Source organism: Lathyrus oleraceus, chromosome 3 (assembly GCF_024323335.1).
Source record: "Lathyrus oleraceus cultivar Zhongwan6 chromosome 3, CAAS_Psat_ZW6_1.0, whole genome shotgun sequence".
NCBI lineage: Eukaryota > Viridiplantae > Streptophyta > Magnoliopsida > Fabales > Fabaceae > Lathyrus > Lathyrus oleraceus.
The window spans coordinates 520168587-520196456 of NC_066581.1; the positions used below are offsets into that span (position 1 = coordinate 520168587).

Consider the following 27870-nt stretch of genomic DNA (forward strand, 5'->3'; position numbering starts at 1 on the left):
CATGGCTCAAACACTCCCCCACCATGTTCAGAGTATTTATGTGAGTTATCAGATTCATGTTCATTCTAAGTTTGGGGTAGTTGTGCAACATTAATACAAATGAGGGCACATGATGATTAAAAAAAATATAAGAGAAGAAAAAGAAAAGATGAAAAATTGAAAAGTCAGATTGAAATGAATAATAGAAAAATAATCATCATGGCACTTGAAAGAAGGAGAAGTCGGCGAATATTGAAAATAAAGACAAATCCAAAAGTTGAATCCTCGATAATAGTTAATCCATCAGAATGAGCATAGTGAAGATAAAGATTGTATTGACTCTGAACCTTAGCCTACTTTCCAAAATTATCCTACCTTAACATTAGCCCCGTTACAACCATAAAAATCTCAAAGAGTGTGTGTGTCGTTCACCTTGACATTAAAATAGAATCTATTCAAGCCTATGGTATGGTATTGCGTACTATGAATTTTGAGTGTAAAACACATTAACACCCGAGAGATTTGGTGAGAGTGTGAATTGACCTGACAGGTGAAATAATACTTTAAAGTGAAGGTGTGGTCAATCAATCGACCTCGGTAATCCAGTAAAAACCAAAGGTGTCAACAAATGAGGGTCATGGAAGATCTTAAAGGTATGATGGTACGTGAAAAGTTTTTATTTCATTTAGGAGTAACATGAGTCTTTGTAATTAAAGTTGCTCGAGGACAAGCAACAAGCTAAGTTTATGGTTGTGATCAGTCACCATTTGTGTTATAGTTATTATCATTTTAACAGGTGAAAATAGGCGAGTTATTTGCATTTCTCATATAGTTTAAGTGGTTTTTACACCTTCTTTTACCGTTAATATCATTTAATCTTTTCACTGTTTTTCATCAATTTGTTTCCATTTTCTGCATTTTATGCTCGGGTTGTGTGTTTTTACTGTTTTCAGGATCAAATAAATATTCAAGAAGGATTTCGGCTAAATATTATGAAGAATCACGAAGAATCGGAAAGTATGGTCCAAAGAACAGTGGGATGCTACGACCACCTGTAGTGCATGCTACATGTCGTAGCAGATACAACCCCCCAGAACCAGTGGCCTGCTATAGCCACCCGTAGCACCTACTATTGGCCATAGTAGACAAAATCCTCTAACTTCGGTTAACAAGCCAGGTCCAGTAGCATGCTACGGCCACCCGTAGCACCTGCTACGATCGTAGCAGGCAGGTGTGTGATTTTTGGAAGCTTTCCTTTTTTTGGCCAGACTTGGAAATTATTGTGGATTGAGCTATTTTCAGATCTGGTTTTAATGTCCAAAAAAATTGGATTGACGAGGGGAATCGGAAAAATGTGTATTTCTCTATTTAAGCGAGATTACTATCACATTTGAAGGATTTCTTCTTGGACGACAAAAATACAGAGATAGAGATTGGAGAACACAAAAGCTTTGGTGAAAGGGGGATTTTCATGAACGGAAGCGATTGAAGATTCAATTTCATCTTAGTAACCGTAATGTCTAAACTTTATATTTTGATTTTATTGAATATTAGAGTAGCTAAATCCCCCAATGCTAGGGAGTGTCCATGATTTGGATCTGTAATGACTATGATTCTCTATTTGCAATAACAACGTGTTTTTCATAATTAAATTATTCACTTGATATTTGTAATGCTTTCTCTTTTGGAAAAACTGAGATTGATGTATGATTAACAACTAGGTTGGACCGCCGTTGGTAATGCTTTCATGAGAATATGTTATGGTAGATATCTCCTAGGACTATGGTTACCCTATAGTAACTAGATAATTCTTGATATAATAATGCTTAATTTCACCAATTTGGAATGAATGTTTAAAGGTTTTTTCACTAAGGATTTAGGAGAAAACAACCTTAAGAAATGGTATTAATTAGTTGATATTTGTTGTTGCAATATTGATTCATAGTTGTTACAAGAATAAATCATTCACCTTCCCTAGCATATTACTCATATCTGTTAACCGTTCACTGCACCCATTTACTCTATTCGCAATTATTTTTATTATTTAGCAAAACAATTCTAAACATTAGTTTTTGTTTAATTGAACAACAATTAGAATTCAATATTTAAAAGAAGTCCTTGAGATCGACATTCGAGGAACTTTCCTCATTGTTACTACAAAGGCAAAATAGTACACTTACTATTTTTCCGATCAACAGGTATCACTTACATGCTAAAGTATTGCATGCTGAAGAAAGGGTTTGCATGCTAATTTCAAGGGAAGTTCACCTAGCATAGCAAGGAGGCTAGGGCCACATATGAGACATCTAGAATTGCTTAATATATGAGAAAGTATGATCTCTAAACGCATAGACAATGTGCCTAATGAGGGACCTAAATCCACGCCTATAAATAGAGACTTTCAGTTCAATTTAAAGGAAGTTTTGGAGAAGTGAGGTAGTACATAATTAGAGTAGGTTCACCTTGGTCTACAATAGGAGAATACGAGATGAAGTCTGAAGGCGGAAGCGTTGCTCAAGTGATAAGGCAGATAAACTTCCAAGCTCAGCTTCCTAGGATTACTGGTACAACTACAATGAGTAAGCGTAGATAAAAATATCTTTGATTGGGGGGGAGGGTTAGATATAGTCATTATATTCATGTATTAAATAATTCATTGCTATTTATGTACATCTACTCAAGCTTTAATTATGATTCATATTTAATCTTGATGTCTGTTTTAAATTTTCTACTAAAAACTTACTTTCATGGTACGACTTTACATTCGAAAGGTGTCTGTCATTACTAGATTCAATATTATTATCTATTGAAGGCTAATGCCCATACATAGGGTTAGGTTCAATATTTGCATGTACTGTAATGGGATCAGTGTGGAGTCTTATTGCTTTAGAATTGTTGGAACGTAATGGTTTATGTTGGTAATGGACTTAGATATCGACTATTAGGTAATACACTGATCTCACTATATTGAGATCGGAAAGAGATACAAATGAGAGAAACATGTGGAAATATTAATAGATGAGTGGAAAAACATATTACTGACCTATGGTTATGCATGATAAATACACAATGACGAAATTTATCCATAACAAACTTTTTTACTACTAACACCTAAATCTCCATTTTACTTTCTGTCATTTAATTTCACTTATCAAAACGAATATAAAACCCTTATCTACATAGAATATTACAAATTGTTGAATGGTTTTTGAAACTACCAGTCTATGTGGATATGGTAATTATGAAACTTACTTTTATGCTCAGCAACAAGTTATCATATCTACGTTGTTTCCATGCACGAAACACCTACTCCCATATGGGTGACTGAGGGGTTATTCATGGAGATTAAGAATGGTCGAGTAAACATCATAGACGTAAAGATAATGGACAAGTCACAAGTAGTATCGCCCAAGGATGAAGACCCGGCCGCACCGCTTCAAGAAGGCACTGTCGGAAGATGTTTTTTGAAAGCCTCTAATTTTTATGGGTCATGCCATATTTAGTTTAATTTAATTTATTTGTGTGGTTTATTTAAGGCGAAACGTCATCTTTGCCATTGTCACCCTTCAAGGCGATCACATATGTTGGACCCTAATGAATGAGTCCTTGTTACCCTTCGAGGCGACCATGTATAATGGATCCTCATGAAGGAAACCTTTCCCCCCTAGGGGAAACATTATCACCTTCATTTTGATGACCACGACTTTGCCGAAACCAGTTCGAAGAAAGTTCAAAGATAATTCACACAAGAAATAAGAACATACAGACAAAACAATTAATCAATACCCAAGGATGAAAGTGCAAAGAAATCCCCCCAAAGGCAATATTTGCCATTACATAAAAAGCCCCTAAGGTATGTCCAAATAAGCCATTAAGGGCGGGAATACAAAAATAAAAGCCACAAAGGGCCAAAAGAAAACAACAAAACCTCCAAATAACTGGCCTTTCTCAGAGTCCCACTTTTCCTCATCAACAATATCCTCGTGAGTAGCCACCTCCTAGGGAACTTCTCCCACCTTATTTCTTGTAGGCTTAGAGGTATCTAATATCTCCTCCTTGAACGCGTACACCTCATCTTCAAGTTTCTTCTTGGAGTAAAGTGCATCATCTAGGGATGCTTGTCATTTTTTCTTTTAGATACTTGTTTTATACATGAGAGACTCACCCTTGGCGTCTTGAGAGACTCTTCCATATAAGAAAGAAAAATCAACTAAATCACTTCACCATTTATAAAGGCCTTATGGTTGAGGGACTACGTATCTGTATAAAGTGCAAAGGTCTTTCTAGAAATGCGCCCAAAGTTTCTCAAAATATGTGAGGTGGCACGTCGCCCACATGACTCCATGCTTACCTTTTATCATGATGGGCTCCCAATTCTCAAATATGTTGCCCACTCCCTGGATGACTCGTCCAATTCATGAGAACATGGTAATAGACGTGTCCCAATCCAAAACGTTGCGAAGAATGGGGGATTGATCAGGTTCTCCTAAATAATATGGGATTAACTCTCCTATTCTCGCACTTCTTAAAGCAGTTATTACATATTTTGAGCCTAAGATCCATGCCTATAGATTTTTATAAATACCTGAACCCTGAGTTTGCGAAGAGGACCAATTTATCACGCAAAAAATACTATATACAAAGCTTCTCATGTCATTGTGTGAGTTTGCTCTAATACCACAATAAACTCTAAAAACCTCTAACAACCCTTGATCAATAGAGATTGTCGTATATTTTTATTTTAACAAATACAAAGATATTTCAACACAAAACTATAAAGATTAATTCTTCAACTCAGAAAGCACCACAAACGAAATAGACATAGATTTAAATTTATGTTCTTAGTCGATGTATAAAATTTTCATTCTTTTGTATTCCTTACAAATCTATTCTCTTTGTTCCTTATCATAAATAAAATTTATTTTTTAATTATTAAATAATTGATGCATAATATATATATATATATATATATATATATATATATATATATATATATATATATATATATATATATATATATATATATATATATATATATATATATATTCGGTCAAGTATGAGTTGTATAAGAATAAAATAAATATTATTGGATTAACACAAATATTCATGAATCAAAAGTAAAAATTAGTTGTTGTCGAGCTTCAAAATATGTCGAGGATTTGACTAATAGATCTTGATTGTGTCTTCTTATACTTCAAGTGATTACGGCAAGGAAGTAACTTTGTCATTCAGGCATGAGTTTCTTAATTCTTCCAAATAGTATGAAAGTGAAACTTTTTGTAACATAAAGATAAATGATAAAAGTTTGAGAAAATGATAAGTTTAATTGATTTTTGCGTTGAAAATAAATATACAATGAGTATTTATAGAAAAAGCTAATCCTAGTGGTCATAACATTGTGGCTTATATAATTTAGCTATTACTTACCTTATTAAACTATTATCGTGTTACATGTTTGTTTCTTCCTATTACTTGTGTGTGGCAGTTTGGCCTTGTTTTCTTCATCCCACAACATTTCTGTTCCCATTATTCACATTGATCACTTCAAAATAATCATGCTTAAGAGAAATAGTTTTTTCAGTTATTAGGAGCTAAACCTTGGAAAATTAGTCTTATAGCATGTCAAGTTTTATGTCTCTTTGACGGAATTAACACTTTCACTGGTTTCGTGAGATTGTTTGGAATATATATTGAAATTATGTTTCTCATTGCATAGATGTCGAACGTGATATTCTAGATAATTGGTTTGATAAGTTAAATCAAATTTATTATAATTAATCCAGATTCAATTGTATAAAATAATATAGGAGAAAAACAATAAAGAATATAATAATTGATAATTTAGTTTGATGCAACAACACATATGTAAGAAGAATTGACTTTCAACTCAAGAAAGAAAATTCATTTGGTACGATTAATTTTACAAGCAACAACAAACTTTATGTTGTTCAATGTTTCTTTCTAACACTACCCAATGACTTTGTATTTAGGTTTTTCTTTAAATATGAGAATCTCTCACACTTTCTTCTCAATCACACAATCCATGTGTGAGATTACACCTCAATAATCAATATTGAATATTACAACTCAACTAGACAAACCTACAACTATACAAAGTTACGAAAACATAATGTGGTGTACATACAATAATAACAATGACTAAAATAAACCCTATCACTCTAATATTTTTAATGTATTGTTTGTTTTCCAATGTAGATTTTGAGCTCCTTATATAGAAAAAGTATTCTGGACTTTTCTCATTTGATCTTTGATTTAATTTCGTCCCGAATATTTACACAATTTGTTAGATAAGATTGGTTCCATAAATATCTCCAATAAAGAGATATGATTTTGTTTGTTTAAAATTCAAATTTAAATTACATTTAAATCTGATTTGTTCCTCACAATTGTACAACCAATCATATAATCATATTGCTAAATTAAAGCAATAACATCTAACTGATTTTTCAACCAAAAATTTGTTTCAAAATCCAGTAATTTGGCTTGTTAAGCAATGCCCATATGTCATACTCACATGTTGTGACATCGCATCCAGCATGTGTCCCTTATGCACCAAAAAACATCTTGAAGCAGCTTGGCAAACTTGAACATTTATCCATGTTGTTGTTTTGTAAAATGCAACCAATCCAAAAGGAACAACAATTTCCCCCCTTTGGCAAATTGTGACAAAATAACTTTTCAAGATATATAACACTCATTCAATCAAAACAAATGACATTTAACAAAAGACTATCAGACATAAAATTTCATCAGTAGAATCATTCATTAGAGTTGTAGCACAACAATGGAAAATCAGTAGAATTCATCATATATGCCACACAAAATAATGCTCCAAAATCAATCAAACAGACATGCAATCATTCACAACTTAGTCATGCATGACACTCAATCAACTCATAGTTAGTAGCACAGAGTCCTGCTAACTAACAATTATCAGCATGCAAATACTCACATACTTAGTGATGCATAACACAAATAGTTAGTAGTTAATATCAGGATATGCAAAATACTACTAACACAAAAGCTCACTCCAAAAGAGCCAGATGTCTTGCCCGATGCTCCAACATGTGAGTACATCATTAGTACTTACCCAGATAGTCAGTACTAAACAAATACCTATTGCAACAACAACAACATACTACTCCCCCTTTTTCTCCATTAGTAGGCAAAGAGTTAGTACATCAAAATAGCACCAAGAGTTCAGTCATGCATAGGTTAGTATGTTAGCACATACACATCCAAAACATGAGTAGAACAACCTAAATAACATCCAGAGATGCACAAGTATTAGATCTATTTATTGTACATAGTCTAGAGAGGCTATAAAGCCTTTACAAATCCAAAATAAAAAAAAATGCCCAAATACAAGAATCAAACTCAACAAGAACCCTTGTACTTCCATCCTCTGCAGTTCGTGTAAGTAATCCAATCTTCCTCAGCTTCCGAGTCAGAGTCATGTTTCTGAACATGTCTCTTTTTCACAGCCTTTATCTTGGTGACAAACTTCTTACCAACTAAAGATGCTCCAACAGATGATCCACCAAGAGCATTCCCCATCATTTGCATCAGAAGAAGAACCAAACTTCTTATTTTTATATTCTCAGGCTTCATGGAATCTATCAATAGCTTCCATGATAGAAACTCCCTTGCTAGAGGATTTCTTCTTTGAAATTTTATACTTTTGACTCATGATGATCATCACAAACACTTGGAAGATGCAAGATAAGGATATGGGAACGTTTTTCTAACTCGTATCGACAATCTAGATAAAAGGAGTGATTGGAAAGGAATGAATCACCCTGAATATACTTACATTATAGAGAATAAGAGAGAGGTATTGACTTGGTATCCTTTCATATTTCCCAATCTTTGACTGCTATAGGATCTCCAATATGCACACTCCAAGTTCACTTCTTAAGTTTTCAAAACGGACAACATCAAATGGCTTGGTGAATATATCAGTCAGTTGCTTGTCAGTTTCTATGTGCTCTAGATTGACCACTTTATCTTCAACACAATCCCTAATGAAATGATGGCAAATGTCAATGTGCTTGGTTCTGATGTGTTGAACAATATTTTTTGAAATATTTAGAGCATTCAAGTTGTCACAAAACAATGTTATGACATGTTGTTCGACATTGTACTCATTCAACATCTGCTTAATCTAGAGTAATTGTGTGCAACAACTTTCAGCAACAATGTACTCAACTTTAGCAGTAGATAATGAGACATAATTTTGCTTCTTGTTGAACCCAATCTTCATTGGCTTTTGTCATCAACACTTTCATTCCAATCTACATCACAATACCCTACAAGCATGGGATTTGTATCATGAGAGTACAAGATACCATAGTCATAAGTCCCACTTATGTACTTCAAGATTATCTTCACTTGAGTGAGATGACTAGCCTTAGGTTTAGCTTGGTACCTAGCACATACACCTACAACAAATGTGATATCAGGTTTGCTAGCTGTTAGATATAGCAAACTTTTTATCATACTTATATAGAGGATTTAGTCTACATCAACTCCTTTTTCATCCTTAGAAAACTTCAAGTGAATTGTAGCAGGAGTTCTTTTGTGGCTTACATTGTCAAGACCAAACCTCTTCACTACACTCTTAAGATACTTTCTTTGAGACACAAAAATACTATCTTCCATTCGCTTAACTTGAAGACCAAGAAAATAAGTGAGTTCTCCTACAAGACTCATCTCAAACTCAGACTGCATTTATTGAACAAAATGTTGCACCATCATGTTAGACATCCCACCAAAAACTAAGTCATCCACATAGATTTGGGATATCATAAGCTTCCCTCTGTCGTTCTTCACAAATAGAGTGTTGTATATTCCTCCTCCATTGTATCAATTGTTGATCAGGAACTCGGTTGATCTTTCATACTAAGCTTTTGGTTCTTGTTTCGAGCCATATAGAGCCTTCTTTAATTTGAATACGTGATTTAGATAGTTGGGATCATTAAACCCCTTAGGCTTCTCCACATATACTTCTTCATTAATATACCCATTTAAAAAGGCACTTTTAACATCCATTTTAAAATAGTACGAATTTCAGCATGCATGAAATTCCTAGAAATAGTTTGATGGATTTCAGTCTGGTTATTAGGGAAAATGTCTCATCAAAGTCCACTCCTTCTATTTGAGTATACCTATGAGCAACTAACCTTGCCTTATTCCTTATCACGTTACCATTTTCATTATATTTGTTCTGGTAAATCCACTTGGTACCAATGAGGTTCACATACTCAGGTCTAGGGACTAGCTCCCATACCTTGTTTCTTTCAAACTGGCAAAGTTCTTCTTGCATATTGTTGATCCAAAGTTCATTAGTCAAGACTTCCTTGATGTTTTTAGGCTTAATCTTAGAGATAAAGCATGAGTTGGAAATACTTTCTCTAGATATTGTTACAACTCCTTCATTAAGATTTCCTATAACATTCTCTATCAGATGATCCTTCTGAATTATGATGGTCCCTTATTAATTTGAAGATCGTTAGAATTTTTGATCTCAGGCCCAATGCCAGACTCCTTGGATGGGACATTGGTTGGGACATCAGTTTGTTAATGAGGAAACTCTTCTTCTTCTTCTTTCTTATCTTTAAAAGTTTCATCAACTACCCCGATGACTTCTCAGCAAGTGTATCGATAGTGTCACAGTAATAAAAGATCGAATCTACAGGGAATGTGTTCGAACAAGTCAATAATTATACAATTAAAGGAGAAATAGTAAATGGGGGGATCAAATTTTTAGACGGAAAACAAATAAAGAACTTGAAAGATAAGTAATTGAGACGATTAGGTTGTGTATTATAATCCCTTTATCCTCTCTTATTGATGTATGATACCTTGTATGAATGGTCTTATCCTTATAATCTCACGGCAAATTAACAAAATCGTTATAGTCGATCCCTCACGAAATAACTCACTAACCACTACTCGAAGTTTTATATCCCTACTCCACCAACATAAACAAGGTTTTGTGATGTATATAACGTTAATTTCATATGCCAGTACTCGGGGTCTCCTATCCCTATTCAACCAGCGTAAGTAGAACAATTGTCCTAGGTCCAACATATAGGCTAAGGGTCGGTAATCCCTATGTGTTCAAAATCAGATTAGCATAGTATCTCAAATAAAAAGCCTTAAGATTAAGAAACAATTAAACAAAATTATAATTTAATGGATTCATACAAAGTCAAACCAACATATAATGCCAACCTAACCTAGAGAAGCTTAGCTACTCATAGTTAGAATTATAATACCAATTGAATAATAAAGAAGAATAACATATGAATTACCTTGAAGGACTGGCCTCCAATGGCTTCTAATGCTCTCAAAATCAAAATTTGATGTTGTAAAATCATGCTCCTGATGCCAAATTTCGTAACCCCTGTGAAAGTGCAGAATTACCCCTTTTAAAGGTGTCAGAATGTACCAGAACGCGTCAGAAAAAGGCCCAGAAAAGTGAACACCGTGTGCGCGTGATACCCTGCATTGCGCGCGTGATGAAGTGTCTAATTCCCTATTGTATGCACGATATTGCACGGTGGTGGGTGTGATTATTTCTGAAGCTTCAATCTTTTTTGCTCATTTTTTACTCAAAATTTCACGAAGTCCACAATTTGCACACTTAGCTATTTTTCCTTCAATCTTTGGTCATTCCTTCTCATATTTGCTCAACTTTTACTTGCTTTGCTTCGATTTTTCGACTAAATACATGCAATGAAGGACTGTCATCACAACCTTAAACTTAAATCGTTGCTTGTCCTCAAGTAAATCGTCGGTAACTGCACATTTCAGCAAAAAACAAGTTGCACAATAACAACCGAACATCACCAAATTAAATTTTTCTTTCACCTGACCATGTTTCAGCTTCCAACCTCTATCCGGCGATTTCGGAAAATGTCATCAACATTGAAAAGTACTCAACCTGTGTTTCAACACACTATAACTCACTCACTGGATAGTTTAATCACTCAATCAACATGCAAAATCAATTAAATTAGATTGATCATGTTCTAATAAGGTTCACCAAATAAATCACAACACACATATTAGAAGGTTTTCCATGTTGTAACTTGGCTTATGTTAGGGTATGATATATTTAGGAGAGTAGGGTTAAATCTTTGGAGTTAGGTTCCCAATTCTCCTCCATTCATCATACCTTTTTGTTAGTACTAGAGATTTGTGATTCTTCTAACAATGTCATTCTTTTTCTTTTGTCATTCATTCATTTTTTTTGAAGAAGCGTCTTTTTTCGCTTCTTTTTGACAACAAATTTTTGAAACTATGGATCATATCCTCTAATACCCCAACCTCAAACTTAAAACGTTGTTCACTTCCAAGAGCAATGACAAACTTAATCTTTTTCATGTACTTACAATGAACTTTCTACCTAACTCCAAAGAGAGGGTGAAGAGAAAAGATCTTTCAAGTAAATGGCTAAGAATTTAAGGCTACATCACTGAAAGAAAGGCTTAGGCTCAAAGTGTTTAGCAAAAGGATATTCCTATTACTACAGGGTGTTTTACAAAGGATCAAAGTTATTAACAAAAAAATTGCCTCAGTGTGCATTGATCAAACTTGATAACTAATCGAAAATAAATCAAACTAGCTAAAAGAATAATGCATGGATACACTCAAAAAGAAAGAAAAGTGAATAATGGAAATATTTGGCTTAAACCTTACCATATGAGGTATTTGTAGGTTGAGTACAAGTCCATTGATTATTTTTTCATCCTTCTCCTTTAAGTTTCTAGTTGCTAATTTGATGATCAAGTCTCTTTTGGATCATCTTCTTAATGCTAAAGTTAAACTTGTAAATCTCAAAAAAACATAAACAACTACAAACTTGTTTATTAAAGACAATTAGGATCTTCCTGGAAACTTATGATAGAGTAGCTACTTCCTCTTGATATGGTTCTTGAATGGAAATAAAATAAATTATGCAAAATAAAAACTGATTAAAAATTGATGGATTGTCTCCCACCCGGCGCTTCTTTTACGTCAATAGCTTGACGCTTGACATCATGGGTCAGATAGTATGAGGGAGGTTGTTTCTTCCAGAATTTCTCCTCCATAATAATGCTTTAGTCATTGTCCATTTATCTTAAACTTTCTCATATCTCCAGGATCCTGAATTTCAATGGCTCCGCTTTGACATACTTTTGTGACCATAAACAGACCGAATCACTTGGACTTCAGCTTTCTTGGAAATAATCTTAGCCTTGAATTGAACAACAATACTTGTTGCCCTACCTAAAACGGTCGTCCAATAAGCTTTTTTTCATGGTATCTCTTAGTTGGTTCCTTGTAAATTAGTGCATTTTCATATGCAGACAATCACATCTCTTCCAATTCGTCCAGTTTCGATAATCTCTTCTTACCAGCTAACTTCTGATCAAAGTTCAGAAATTTTATATCCCAATAAGCTTTATGTTCCAATTCAACTAGGAGATGACATGATTTTCCATACACCAGTTGATACGGAGAGAACCCTAAATGAGTTTTGAAGGTTGTTTTGTATGCCCATAGAAAGTCATCCAATTTTGTTGCCCAATCTTTTCTTGGGCTGCCACGGTCTTATCTAAAGTTTGTTTCAGTTGCCTATTTGATACTTCCACTTGACTGCAAGTTTGAGGATGATATGGTGTTGACAATTTAGGCTTCACATTATAATTTTCTAACAGTTTTTCCAAGTATTTGTTGCAAAAGTGCATCCCACGATCACTGATTAAGACTCTGGGTACCCCAAACCTGGAAAAAAATATTGTTAAAAAGTGAGTAACAGTTCGGGCATCATTAGCACTACACACAATTGCTTCCAATCATTTAGTAACATAATCAACACATACAAGAATATAAAGATATGCATTTTATTGGGGAAATGGACCCATAAAATCAATTCCCTGGCAATTAAATGGCTCTACTTCCAGCATGATATTCAAGGGCATCTTGTCTCATTTTGAAATGTTACCTGTTTTATTGCACTCTAGACATGTAGGCATATATAACTTATAATCATTAAATAATGTAGGCCACTAAAACCCACTTTGTAAATTTTTTTACAGTCGTTCTCTAGCCATTATGGTGTCCTCCATATGTGGAATTATGACAATGCCACATAATTTTGTCGGCTTCCTTACCTATAACACACTTGCGAAGTAAACCATCAGAACTTCTCTTAAACAGGTATGTATTATCCCAAAGATAAAAATTGGCTTCTTTATAGAAGCGTTTTCATTTTTGCCATGTATATTCTTATGGTACAACATTTTTTGCTTTATAATTTGTCATATCTGCAAACCAAGGTCTCTCACTAATAGCCATTAGCTTCTCATCCGAAAATGTCTATGTGATATTGTCCTTATTTTTTATCACCTCCTTATTCTCTAATCTAGAAAGGTGATCCTCTAGCATATTTTCCACTCCCTTTTTATCCTTAATTTTGAGATCACATTCTTGCAACAAAAGCTCTCACTATAGCAATCTTGGTTTCGAATCACTTTTGCTGAAGAGATACTTCAGGGATGCATGATTTGTAAAAATAATCACTTTTGAACCGATTATGTAAGGACTAAATTTTTCCAAAGCAAATACTACAACTAGCAATTTTTTGTAGTAATAGTGTAATTAACTTGATTTTCATTTAAAATCTTGCTAGCATAGTAAACTGCATGGAAATTTTTTGAGTGTCTTTGACCAAGAATTGCGCGCACAAAATAATTAGTAGTATCACATATGATTTCAAAAGGGAGCTCCCAATTTGGGGAATCAATGATTGGAGCAGTTATTAATTTATTTTTTATAACATAAAAAGAATGTAAGCACTCTTTATCAAAGTTAAATTCGTTTTCTTTGACCAACAAGTTACACAAAGGTTTTGAAAATTTTGAAAAATCTTTAATAAACCTCCTATAAAAACCTGTATGCCCTAGAAAACTCCTAAATCCTTTGACAATTACCGGTGGTGGAATTTTTTCTATCACCTCAAGTTTTGCTTGATCGACCTCTATGCCTTTTGTAGAGATTTTATGGCCGAGAACAATACCCCCAGTGACCACACTACAACAAACAAGACCTTAGACAGCGCTTTTTTTAGCCTTAGACAGCGCTTTAAAGCGTTGTCTAAACCTCCGCTGCTAAAGGTTTAGACAGCGCTTTTTTAAATCTTAAAAGCGCTGTCTAAGCCCCCCCCCCCCCCTTAGACAGCGCTTTGGCCAAAAGCGCTTTATAAGACCCTCTTATTTTAAAATTTTTAGGTATACCTTAGACAGCGCTTTTGAAAAGCGCTGTCTAAGCCCCACCCCCTTAGACAGCGCTTTGGCCAAAAGCGCTTTCTAAGACCCTCCTATTTTAATTTTTTTAGGTATACCTTAGACAACGCTTTTCAAAAAGCGCTCTCTAAGCCCCCCCCCCCTTAGACAGCGCTTTTGCCTAAAGCGCTTTCTAATCCCCCCCTTAGACAGCGCTTTTTACAAAAGCGCTGTCTAAGGTATACGAAAATTTTTGAAGCTTTTGTTTTAAACCACATTTTTTCCAGGTTTATAAACCAGAATTTCTACCTGTTTTCAACCAGATTTTGACAGACAATTATCACATTTTATATATGCCATTTTGGCCTTTTTTCTACCAATTTTTGGCTAACAAATATATATATATACCAATTCAAACCAATTTTGCCTTAAATGTATCAAAATATATACAAATTTATGTACACATTTACAAGTCATTACATATACAATAAATGTACACATTAATTACACAAATTTATGAACAAACATTGAGCTCTAACATGAATTGACACCACTCCTCTTTGATTTCGTCCACTTGATCCTTTGTATAAAATGCACACTTGAATTCCTCAAAGTACTACATAATAATATAACATATTTTGAATTAATTCCAACTATTTAATTATATGAGATATGTGTAAATATAAAAATAACTCATAAGTTAGAAATACATACATCGGTGGGAATCTTTAATCGGCCCAAAGCAAGAGTATCTCGCATAAACCTCAACATGAAATACCCGCAATCTATTTGATTACGTTGTTGAGGACACTACATATGAAAAAAAAAATATGGATTATAAATCCTAAGTTTTATCAAGTGTCATCACTAATATAATAAAAAATGTGGTAATTAAAAATATACCGCCACTTTAATCCATGTAATGGAGTTGGCGCCCCTCCTTGAGGTTTGGATATCTCGTTGGGCCCGAAAAGCTTGTAGGACGCTAATAAAATAAAAATGAAGCAATTAGAACAATTCACATAAACTAAGAAAATTTTTGAACATTCTCACTTACGTGTCAATTAGGACCTTCATATCCGGGTATGTTGTCCAATCATTTCCTAACGAGTCAAGATAATACACAATTTCTCGGATAGGATTGATTGCGAGCAACAACCAATGTCCACTGTAATGATTAGGCAAATGTTAGATGGTAACTTGGAAAATAATTATAATAGATGAATTTAGAATGAAATGCTAACCCGGTATTAAACGGTATAAAACACAACTTCTCCGCATCTTTATTGTCCATGAGGATCCGAAGAACGTACTCCGTCACGGTATCCGGTCTACTTAAGATTAAAACTAAGTTGACGGTCGCGGGTGCTAAGAATCCGAATGACACGTCCAAACTATTGGGGCGCATCAATTTGTCATACAAAAACCTAATATAAAAACATCATTAACATCTCTTTTGAAACATAAAGTAAACCGGATTAACATAAAGTAAACATCATTAACATAAGTTGTTTAATTAATAAAACAAAGTAGACCGAATTTACCTAATATATGTATTGACAACGGTGACGCCGATTTCTTCATGACTAAAAACTTGCATGAAGTCTTCATTACCAATCATTTGGTCGTAATCAAAGCCGAAAATCCCTACCTCCATATGTACAGTCCGAACACCTCCGGTCGGTATATCGGTCATCTCTAGAAATGTCCTGAGGCACGACCTATACTTGGTGGTAGGTTTTTTCCTAGCTACGGTCTTCTTAGCACCAGAACTTTTTACCCGTGCGGAGGCGTTGCTAACCTCCTTTTTTTGTTGTGCGGAGGCATTGCTAACCTCATTTTCTTGAAGCTACATGTCATATAAATAGTTAGATCAAATTAAGAATGTAACAACTTCCAAGAATATATGTCATATAATTGTATATTACCTCTTTTCTTGAAACCGTGGACTCGGTATGCCGTGGAATCGCATTATCTTTTGATTTGGATTTTGTGGGAGTCTATTTAACATAACCAAGGAAAATATGTAAGTAAAATTTTAAGCATAAATTTTAAACTTTGAATATACACATTAAAGTTAACATAAGTTTTAAGCATACCTCATATCCTACGCATATGAGGTTTGTCGGCCATGCAACAAACGAACCTACTGCTTCGTGCACCGTTGTTGCATCCGAATCATCGCTAGGATATGGTAATGCTGCATTCGGCTCAACTGCAATATCAACTGATACCTTCAAACATCCAGCAGGGAGCTCTCTAGTGTGGAGTAATACTCCGCTAACGTTATGCACTTTTCCCTTGCCAACCATCCGATAGTATGGTGACGACAAATACAGCTGACAATGGGAAATGCCCTAAAACCAATAATAACAAGAAATCGTTAATGTGTATATATGTCAAATACATAATTTAAGCAAATAGTTCAATTTAAGACAATTATATGTAATTACCTCTGGAATGTTCGGCTGAAAGGTACAGTTGATACTTTCTTTGTCCGAAGCATCTTTGTATACTGTTGAGGCGCTAGCCTCTCTTTCTCTCCTCAATGCATCAAGCTCAGCTTGCATGGCTTCCAATCTTGCATGAAGCTCCCGATTACTAGGAGCCTTTCCTTTTTTAATACTCAGGGAGGTCGGAGTGACTCCAAATCCCTTACCCCTCACCCGACCAGAATACTCAGGGACATCTAATGCCCGACTAAGTATGCCCTTAGTATCATCGGGAGATAAAGACTGAGATAGCTCCTCCTGAAAAATCAGATGAATACCGTATACTTGTCAAATATTTGTGTATAAAAATGTTATTCAATTAATGAAAAAATGTTATACTTACACATTTCTGGTATACGTGTAAAACTTCTTCTTGAGGAACTCCAGATTTGCCCACACGGGCTTCCTTCCACAAAACATGTGCAGGAAGAGATGTTTCTGAACTTTCCTCCTTCTGCAGCTACACATTAAGTCATACAATTTGATCAGATAAAACTAATATATGATGAACAAATTTGTTATCGCAATTTATAAATACTTACCATGGATTGTTCTAAGCGTCCATATCCGACACGTCCTTTTCGGTACGGATATGCGGGACTTGATGCTCTTTCCCGATTTGTAGCACTTATTCTTTGAAAAACCGGGTCTTGTCTTTTGGATTTGAAAGCTTCCCATTCTTCAGCCGATATCAAACTTTCGTATTTTTTAGGAAGCTCCGCATCCACAAAATTACCATCCGCATCCTTAAGGAACTTGGATGATAAAAATGTCTGAAACCCTCTTAGAAGCTTTCCGGCCAATTTCATACAAAAACCTCTTCTTTCTTCTTCGATGTTAAAACATCGCTAAGAAAAACATACATATTGATAGTTAGTATCGGTAATTGAAAAAACATAATTGATACCGTATAATTAAGGGCCAAATGATTGTACCTTTATCTCACTCCAAATTTTTTCTTTGGACTCATTCAGCTCTTTGTTTCTCCAATCATCACATGTAATGGGAATTTCATTCCTTACTAGTGCACCGATAAAACTAGTTAAGGTATGCCCATTAGGTTCTATAAGCTGTCCCTGGTTGTTCCAATAGACATCTAGTATGATGCCTCGAGATCTTCCTTGGACCATCCTTCTCATTACTGTGATGCCTCTTCGAATTTCTTCTTCCGCGGATACTTTTTTACTAACTTCCTCATGTTGGTCATCAGCCATGTCTAACCTGTAATAAACCAAGGAAACCATCAAATATCAAATATAACTTATAATCAAAGCAATTGAAAACAAAAAAATAAAGAAATCATGCATTATCAAATATACTTACCATGGATAATTTACCTAAGTCACTAACATCTCTTTCTTTTCTTTGTTGGAATATTAATCACTTGTTTCTTAGCAATGCGTACGGATGAATTGATCCAAATTCCCTCATTATGATCGTTTCTTATATATGACTCATCCGGTATAAGATCCTCAACTTCATCATTTCTATTCAACTCATTCCGTCTAATGCATGACTCATTCTCAACATCAATATCACATTGATCGACACCGCTATCATCAGTCACTTTGTTAGAGAAAAGCACTATAGACCATTTTGTACTCTTCGGGTCATTCACATAGAACACTTGTTTAGCTTGAGATGCTAGAATAAAAGGTTCATCTTTGTACCCCACCCTAGTAAGATCAACTTGCAAAAATCCAGACTTATCCATTCGTATGCCACTACTATTCACCCACTTGCAACCAAAGATGGGAATCTGAAACTTCTCGTAATCAAACACCCAAATGTGCTCAATAACTCCAAAATATGACAAATTTGCATATTTGGGGTTTAAGTCCTTCATACTTGATATATGCATTGCTTCAGCTAGCACGGTGACACCACTATTTTGCATAGTACTCTTATCATCTTGTTCTTTGGTATAAAATGTGTATCCATTAATTGAATATGCGCTATGAGAAAACACATGCAAACTTGGACCATATGCCAAACATCTCAACCTTTCTGTTACCGAAGAAGGATCTGAAGAGCGCTTCAAATAAATATGATCCTTCAACCATTGTATGAAACTTTGATTGTGCTCTATAACTATCCAATTTTCATTTCTGTTCGGATTTAACCTTCGGAGTACATCCTTGTGCATTTAAACATATGGCTCAACCTCATTATCCCAATTAATTTTTTACCTTCCATTTTGTCGAAAATCTGAGCTCTGGGGAGTCCAATCGATTGAACGTTAGACAAATATTCAGTACAAAACTCAACAGCTTCTTCAACAATGTATCGTTCAACAATACAACCCTCTGGTCGACTTCGGGATTTCACGTACCCTTTTAATATTTTCATATACCGTTCAGCAGGGTACATCCATCTCATATAAGCTGGTCCACACAACTGTGTCTCTTTCACAAGATGAACAACTAAATGAACCATTATGTCAAAAAAAGACGGAGGAAAATACATTTCAAGCTCACACAAGGTAATTACAATCTCTTTTTGTAGTGTTGGTAAGATCTCGGGATCGATCACCTTACTACAAATTGACCTAAAGAAAAAACACAATTTAGTTATGGCACTTCTTACTTTTTCTGGCAAAATAGAACGTATACCTATCGGTAGAAAATGTTCCATTATAACATGGCAATCATGTGTCTTCAAATTCTTCAACTTGAGGTCTTTCATAAAAACAAGTCTTCTGATATCAGATGAGTATCCTTCTGGAACCTTAACTTCACTCAGAGACTTACACAATTTTTTTTTCTCCTTTCTAGATAAAGTAAAAGCAGCAGGTGGTAGATATGTTCGTCTTCCTTTCTTCACGAGTGCTAATTCAGTTCTCATTCCCATTTTTAACATGTCCTCCCTTGCTTTAAGGCCATCCTTAGACTTGCCTTTTATATTGAGTAATGTACCGATAACACTTTCAAATACGTTTTTTTCAATATGCATAACATCGAGAAAATGTCTCACGTACAAAGACTTCCAATATGGCAATTCAAAAAATATCGACCTTTTCTTCCACCCACCTTTCACAATCTTATGTGCAAAAGGCTTGCCAAACTCAGTACGCACATCTTTCACCTTTTCAAAAACTTGTTCACCTGACAATGCGGGTGGAGCTCTACGATGTTCGGTGTCTCCATTGAATGCTTTTCTCCATCCACGGTAGTGATGTTTAGAATGTAAGAATCTACGATGACCGAGAAACACATTCTTCTGGCAAAGTTCCAATCGAATCGTATCGGTTCCGTCTTCACAAACAGGACACGCACGTTGACCTTTAATGCTATACCCAGATAGATTCCCGTATGCTGGAAAATCATTAATTGTGCCAAACAACATCACCCTCAAATTGAAACTTTCTTTCCTATATCCATCATAAACCTCCACACCGTTCTCCCACAAAATCTTTAAATCTTCGATCAGAGGTGTCAAGTATACGTCTATGTCATTCCCTGGTTGTTTAGGCCCAGAGATTAACATAGATAACATCATGTACTTACGCTTCATACATAGCCACGGAGGTAGGTTATAAATCATAAGAATCACAGGCCATGTGGTATGTGAGATACTTTGAAGACCATGTGGGTTCATTCCATCAGTAGATAATGCCAATCGAAGGTTTCTTGCTTCTGATCCAAACTCAGGATAATCATTATCAATCTTCGACCACTGTGGTGAATCAGCCGGATGCCGATACTTTCCATCAATAATTCTTTCATCTGCATGCCAAGTAAGATGTCTTGCATCGGTTTCACTACGAAACATGCGCCTAAATCTCGGAATTATCGGAAAATACCATAAGACTTTTGCGGGAGATAATCTTTTCTTATATCGAGACAAACCGCATTTAGGGCACTCAGTTAACATTGCATATTCGTTACGAAACAAAATGCAATCGTTAGGACAAGCATGTATCTTATCATAGCTCATGCCAATAGAGCACAACATTTTTTTTGCCTCATAGGTTCGATTAGGAAGAACATTATCATCCGGTAGCATTTCTCTCATAAGGGCCAACAACTCTGTGAAACTTTTATCCGACCATCCATTGCCCGCCTTTAAGTTGTACAACTTTAATACCGCAGAAAGTCTTGAGAATTTAGTGCAACCTTTGTACAACGGTTTCTCTGCATCGCTTACCATCCTCTCAAACATTTCAGGACAATCATGAAGATCTTCTTCCAGTGCTTCTACAATCTCTTCAACTCGATCACAATCGTATGTTTCCGTGTCTTTGTCGTATGAAGCATAGGTCGTATTACTTTTTCCACTCGATTCAACATTCTCGTTAATTTTCTCACCATGAAATATCCAACACTGATAACTTTGATCAATTCCATGCCTCAGCAAATGCGATTTCAATGCATGTGCGTCAACCTTACCAATATAACAACAACGCAAGCAAGGACAATGCATTCGTCTGGGGTTTTCAGCGTGTTGAACAGCATACTTAACGAATTCCGCAACCCCACTCTCGTACTCTTTGGTCATTCGATCGGCACAGATCCATGTTTTATCCATGGTTTTCCTACTTATTAAAGTAAACAATTAATCCAGACGAAAATACATAACTAAGGTAGTATCTTTGAATATCCTAACAATTATAAAGTTCAATTCATTTTAAACTTCAAAAACCTATACATAACCAATGTTAATATAAACTTCAATAACGTATCCGATACGCCAATATACCAACTTTAATTACCTCATCACTTTCATTTTTTATATTACAAGAATCAAACTTTTTCTATTACAATATACCTATAACTATACCTATAACACGTTAATTTTTCTATAACTAACTTTAATTTTCTATTACAACATTATTACTTATCAAACATAACAACTTTAATTACCTCATCACTTTCATTTTTTCTATTACAAGAATCAAACTTTTTCTTCCATTACTTTTCTCTTATCAACATTATTCTATTATCAACATTTTTCTATTATCAACATTATTACTTATCAAACATAACAACAACAATGTACCTTATGAACTCAGTTTTTACAAACTCAGTTTTCTAATCAAACATAACAACAACAATGTACCTTATTGTTTTCCTTACAAACATCAACATTTTTCTATTGTCAACTTCTAAACTCAGTTTTTATGAATCAAAACAACTTCAACAAGAATAATACACTAAACTCAGTCAACAAGATTATGCACATTCTCAACATTAGTAAACTACCGCAAGATTATAAACATTCTCAACAAGATTATAAACATTCTCAACATTCTCAACAAGATTATACAGTAGAAACGAAGAAATGAATAAATATTGAAGAACATACCGTAAGAAATGAAGAACAGTAGAAACGAAAAACGAAGTCAACACCCAAATGTCGAGACACGTACGATTCTTCAAACACATTCAATGATTGAAACCGAAAAATGGAAGTGTATTCGTGTTCGCTGTTATTCATAAGTGATTCATTAACATTTACATTTCAATTTGAATTTACAACTAATAGTTTCATTTCTAACTAACTTCTTAATTTCAATCTACATTTGACCTGAATTTCATGTGAACCTGTAACCGAATTGGAGTCTATAAAAGCTAGCATCATAGTTCAGTTAGGGTTTCATCCATTCATCACTCCCAAAAATTCTACAAAATCACCCTCTCTTCTCTCTCACTTCTCTCTCTCAGCCTCACTGTAAAGCTCGTTCTCCTTCAATGTTGCTCAGAGCCTCACATCACATCGAAGGTATGAAACAACAAGAGTTCAGCCTCCTCATCATCCCTATCCGCAATCACTATCATTCGTATTTCGAGCTTGCATACTAGAATTCACAACAAGTTCAAAAGATGGAAGAAGAGGAAGAGCATTAGAGCAGAACGTACCGTATTCAAGTGATCTCCTTGCGCTGCAACCTTCGATTCAACGTTCGCAAGAGCAAACCCCCACTTCGAAGGTATTCCTCAGGGTTAGGTTAATTTAAGTTGAAAAACCTAGGGTTCTTCCCCAGTTTGGCTTGATTGGAGCTTAGGGTTAGGTTTCAAGAGGAATTTATGGCGTTTTGTGGTTTAGCTAGAGAAGAGGAACTGATAGGGTTTCAACGTTCGCAGGAGGGAAAACAAAAGAACAAAGAACGAAAATTGAAATGGAGTCTGAAATTTTATTTTAATTAGACCTTAGACAGCGCTTTTGTGGAAAGCGCTTTCTAAGGTATGCCTTAGACAGCGCTTTCCAAAAGCGCTTTCTAAACCCCCCCCCTTAGACAGCGCTTTTGGTTTTAATTTTTTTTTTAATTTAAAGACTTTAGACAGCGCTTTATCAAAAGCGCTGACTAAGGTCTATATTTAAAAGCGCTTTCTAAAAGCGCTGTCTAAGGGGGGGTCTTAGACAGCGCTTTTAGAAAGCGCTGTCTAAGACCCCCCCTTAGACAGCGCTTTCATTATTTTTTTGGAACATTTTCCGTGTTTTATTTTAATTTTAACCTTAGACAGTGCTTTCTTTTAAAAGCGCTGTCTAAGATGCGCTGTTAAAAGTCATTTTTGGCGTAGTGCCATGAAATGACAGTTTTCCCAATTTAACACTAAGTTTGTCTCTATACATCTCTTAAGGACATTATTCAATTGATCAAGACAATTGTCATATGACTTACCGAAAATAGATAAACCATCCATAAATACCTCTATTGAATTTTTAATCATGTTAGAGAAAATAGAAAGCACGCACCTTTGAAATGTTGCAGGCGCATTACATAAACTGAAAGGCATTCATCTTTATGCAAACATTCCAAATGGGCATGTGAATGCAGTTTTCTCCTGATCTACGGGATTGATGACTATTTGGTTGTATCCTGAATATCCATCCAAAAAGCAATAGTAGGCTTGTCCAACTAGTCTTTCAAGCATTTGATCAATAAATGGCAATGGAAAAATGATCCTTCTGGATTACTAGATTTAACATGCGATAGTCAATACATATTCTCCACCCCATAACGATACGTGTTAGGATCAATTCATTTTTTTCATTTTGAATAACAGTGGCGCCCTTTTTTTTCGGGACTACGTGTACTGGGCTTACCCATGAACTATCAGAAATAGGGTAAATCATACCTGCCTCCATCAATTTAAGGACTTTTTTTCCGTTTCCTTAATTGCTGGATTTAATTGTTGTTGAGGTTAAACCATTGGTTTGAATTGTTCCTCAAGCTTGATTTTATGCATACAATATGATGGGCCGATTCCCTTCAAATCTGACACTTTCCATTCCAATGCTTATTTGTTTTCTCTAAGTACTCAAAATAATTTTTCTTATTCAACTTTTGACAAAGTACTACTAATAATTGCAATGTGCTTATGTCCTTGACTTAGAAAAACATATTTTAAATGCTCTGGAAGTTATTTTAGTTCAGGATCTGTTGGTTTTTCCTTAGTACTCTCTCCCAATTCTTCAAATTTCTTATAAGTACGATCCAACTGAGTTGTTTGCAATTGTAATACCACCTCGTTTACTTCTTCATGCTCATCATCTAATACAGACTCTTAAATGGATTGTACCAGCACCTTTTTCGTTGGTGAATATGGGCCTTTTTCTTTTGAAACATTTTCTATCAATTCATCGATTAAGTCAATTTGGTAGCATTACATATCCTTTTAAGTGTGCTTCATGGCTTCAAAAATATTGAATATTACCCGCTCTTTATTAAACCGGAGGATTAAATTTCCTCTTTCCACATCAATTAATGCTCTACTAGTGGCGAGAAAAGGTCCTCCTGATAATAAAGATGTCTTAGTATCTTTTGGCATATCTAAAATGACAAAATCGGCTGGAAACAATAAGCCATCAACCTTTACTAATATGTCTTCTAGAACTCCATAGGGATAAGTGACAGATCGATCGACTAAAGTCAAAGTCATTTTTGTAGGTTTCGGTTCTCCACATTTTATTTTCCTCATCATAGATAACAACATCAAATTTATGTTTGCTCCTAGATCATAAAGTGTCTTGCCAATTTTTAATGAACCTATAAAGATGGGAATAGTAAATCTGCATGGGTCTGTTAGCTTAGGTGGTAGTTTATGTTGAATAATTTCACTACATTCCTCTGCTAAAGCAACATCCATCAACTTGCGCTTATCATTCAATAGTTCATTCATGAATTTAGCATATGCGGGCATTTGTTCCAAAGCATCACAAAAAGGAATGTTCACTTGACACTATGAACGTCTCCATGAATTTTTTAAACTGCCCTAATTCCAATTCTCTCTTAGGTTTCTTCTTGTTCAAAGGGTAGGGTGGTTTGATGTAATACGAAAAAGGATGGTTTGGTTCATTTATGATTTGATTCTTTGTTCTCCTAAAATATGAATCTTTATCAATAAACTTATCAAGTGTCTCTCCTTACTCAGGATTCTCCCTAGAAACTTCTTCTTCAGTTCGGGTGGATTTAAGATTCTCCTCCCTCTCACTACTATTTCCTACTATTTTTTTCTCGGTGTTTTCCTTTTGGACTGATGGGATTGTTCTATTTCTCAACTCGATTGTGTCACAACTTCCCCTTTCTTGCATTAACAATGTGATTTGTTGTGACATATTAGACATTTTCCCTTCCATTTTTCTCATTGAGTCCTCATGCTTTTCGCTTAACAAGTTTTGTGATTTGGTTATCCTCACTAATTCATTTTGAATTACCAGCATAAATTGAGTCAATGTATCCTCCCATTATGAGAGCTGGCATTCCACATTAATTTGTTATACTTTCGGATTAACACTAATAATGATAGCTTATACATCCCCTGTAGCTTGCGCTTTTGTGCAATTACCTGCAAAATGTTCTTCCGCACAGTTAGTATATAAACCAAACATTACCTCATTTAAATATTTTGGCGTTTTCTTTGCCCCATTCAACTTTTGATTCAACACGTCCAACTTTGTGAGAAGCTCTTTGTATCCTCCTAACGTCATCTTACTATGAGAATTATTTTTCGTGACCACACTTTTAATTCCACTGGTATTTTCAAAGTTATATTCATTTAGACTCATTTTCTCTATCAGCTCATTCACTTGTGGTTCGGTCAATGTCCTGATTGTTCCTCCGGTGGATGCATCTAAGAGCATTCGTGCTTGGATTTGAAGGCCTTTTACAAAAAAAAATCATTTGTTCCATATTGCTCATATTGTGATTCGAGTACCTTCATAATAACAGTTTAAACCTCTCCCAAGCATCGTAAAAAGATTAGGTTTCTTGTTGTTCAAACAATGTGATTTCAGCTTTTCTCTCGGTCATTGTGTGGTAGTGAAGAATTTTTCAAAAAAATTATCTTCCAATTCTCTCCAAGTTCCTATCACTCCATTCAGAAGACATAATAACTAATCTTTCACTTTTCTAATCAACGAGAAGCTAAATAACTTTAGTTTAACCTGATCCTCTATAATACCTTCTAGTTGACACATTGATGATGTCTCATAGAATCTGGCCAGATGTTCCCATGGGTCATTATTTTCGTTCCTGTTAAATTCCGTATCCCTCAAACCTATAGGATAAAATATTTGATGTTAAAATTAACCGGGGTTGAAGGAATGAAACCCAATGAAACCTGTGATGCATTAGTAGGTCAACAATAGTCCCTCATGCTTTGTGCTATTGGTTCGTCCATGATGTGTGTTTCTACCTAAGTTACGTATACACAAACAATAAATACCTCAGTAGCACTATGATAAACAAAAATAAATCTACTTGGTACCAATGATGTTCACATCTTTAGGTCTATGGACTAGCTCTCATGCCTTGTATCTTTCAAACTGATAAAGTTCTTCATGCATACCTTTAATCAAAAACTCATAAGTCAAGACTTTCTTGACGTTTTTAGGCTCAATCTTAGAGATAAAGCATGAGTTCGCAATACTTTCTTTGGATCTTGTTACAACTCCTTCATTAATATTTCCTATAACACTCTATATGGGATGATCCTTCTGAACTGTAATGGTTCCTTATTAATTTGAAGATCATTCGAATTTGTAATCCCATGCCTAATGTCAGACTCCTTGGGTGGACCATTGGTTGGGACATCAGTTTGTTGATGAGGAGCCTCATCTTCTACTTCTTTCTCATCTTTAGGATTGTCATCAGCTACCATGATGACTTCTCAACAAGTGTACCGATAATGTCGCAGTAATAAAAGATCAAATCCATAGGGATTGTGTTCGCAATTGTGCAATGTAAAGAAAAAATAGTAAATGGGAGAGGGGTTCAGGTTTTTAGACGAAAAACAAATTACGAACTTGAAACAGAAGTAATTAAGACGATTAGGTTGTGTATTAGAATCCCCTTATCCTCTCTTATTGATGTATGATACCATGTATTAATGGTCTTATCCTTATAATCTCACGGAGAATTAAAAAAATTGTTATAGTCGGCCCCTCACGAAATAACTCATTAACCATTACTCAGAGCTTTCTATCCCTAGTCCACCAGCGTAAGCAGGGTTATGCAATGTACATAACGTTAATTCTCTATGCCAGTACTTGAGGTCTCATATCCCTATTCGACCAACGTAAGTAGAACAATTGTCCTAGGTCCAACATATAGGCTAAGGGTCAGTAATCCATATGTGTCCAAAATCAGATTAATAGAGTATCTCAAATAAAAAGCATTAAGATTAAGCAACAACTTAATAAAATTCTAATTTAAAGGATTCATACAAAGTCAAACTAACATATAATGCCAACAAGATTGAATAAGGTTCATTATCACACAACCTAACCTAAAGAAGCTTAGCTACTCATAGTTAGAATTACAATACCAATTGAATAATAAAGAAGAATAGAATATTAATTCCTTTGAAGGATTGGCCTCCGATGGCTTCCAATGCTCTCAAAATCACCCTTTGATATTGTAAAATTGTGCTCCCAGTGTCAAATTTTGTAACCCCTGTGAAAGTGCATAATTTCCCCTTTTAAAGGTGTTAGAATGGACCAGAACACGTCAGAAAAAGGCCCAGAAAAGTGACTATCGCATGTGATACCCTACATCGCGCTCCATGAAGCTTTTAATGCCCTATCACGTGTGTGATACTACATGATGGTGGATGTGATTATTTCTGAAGCTTCACTCTTTTTTCACTCAAAATTTCACTAAG

The 27870-nt window shown here is 35.0% G+C and overlaps 1 protein-coding gene across 1 annotated transcript; it reads right to left on the reverse strand.

The window, feature by feature from the left end:
* Nucleotides 1–8514: 8514 nt before the first annotated feature.
* On the reverse strand, nt 8515–24909 carry LOC127131933 (uncharacterized). Its single transcript, XM_051060815.1, has 2 exons — nt 24424–24909; nt 8515–8724 (listed from the first exon to the last, which is right to left on the reverse strand). The coding sequence occupies exons 1-2, from the start codon at nt 24907–24909 to the stop codon at nt 8515–8517; spliced, it is 696 nt and encodes a 231-aa protein (XP_050916772.1).
* Nucleotides 24910–27870: the final 2961 nt, after the last annotated feature.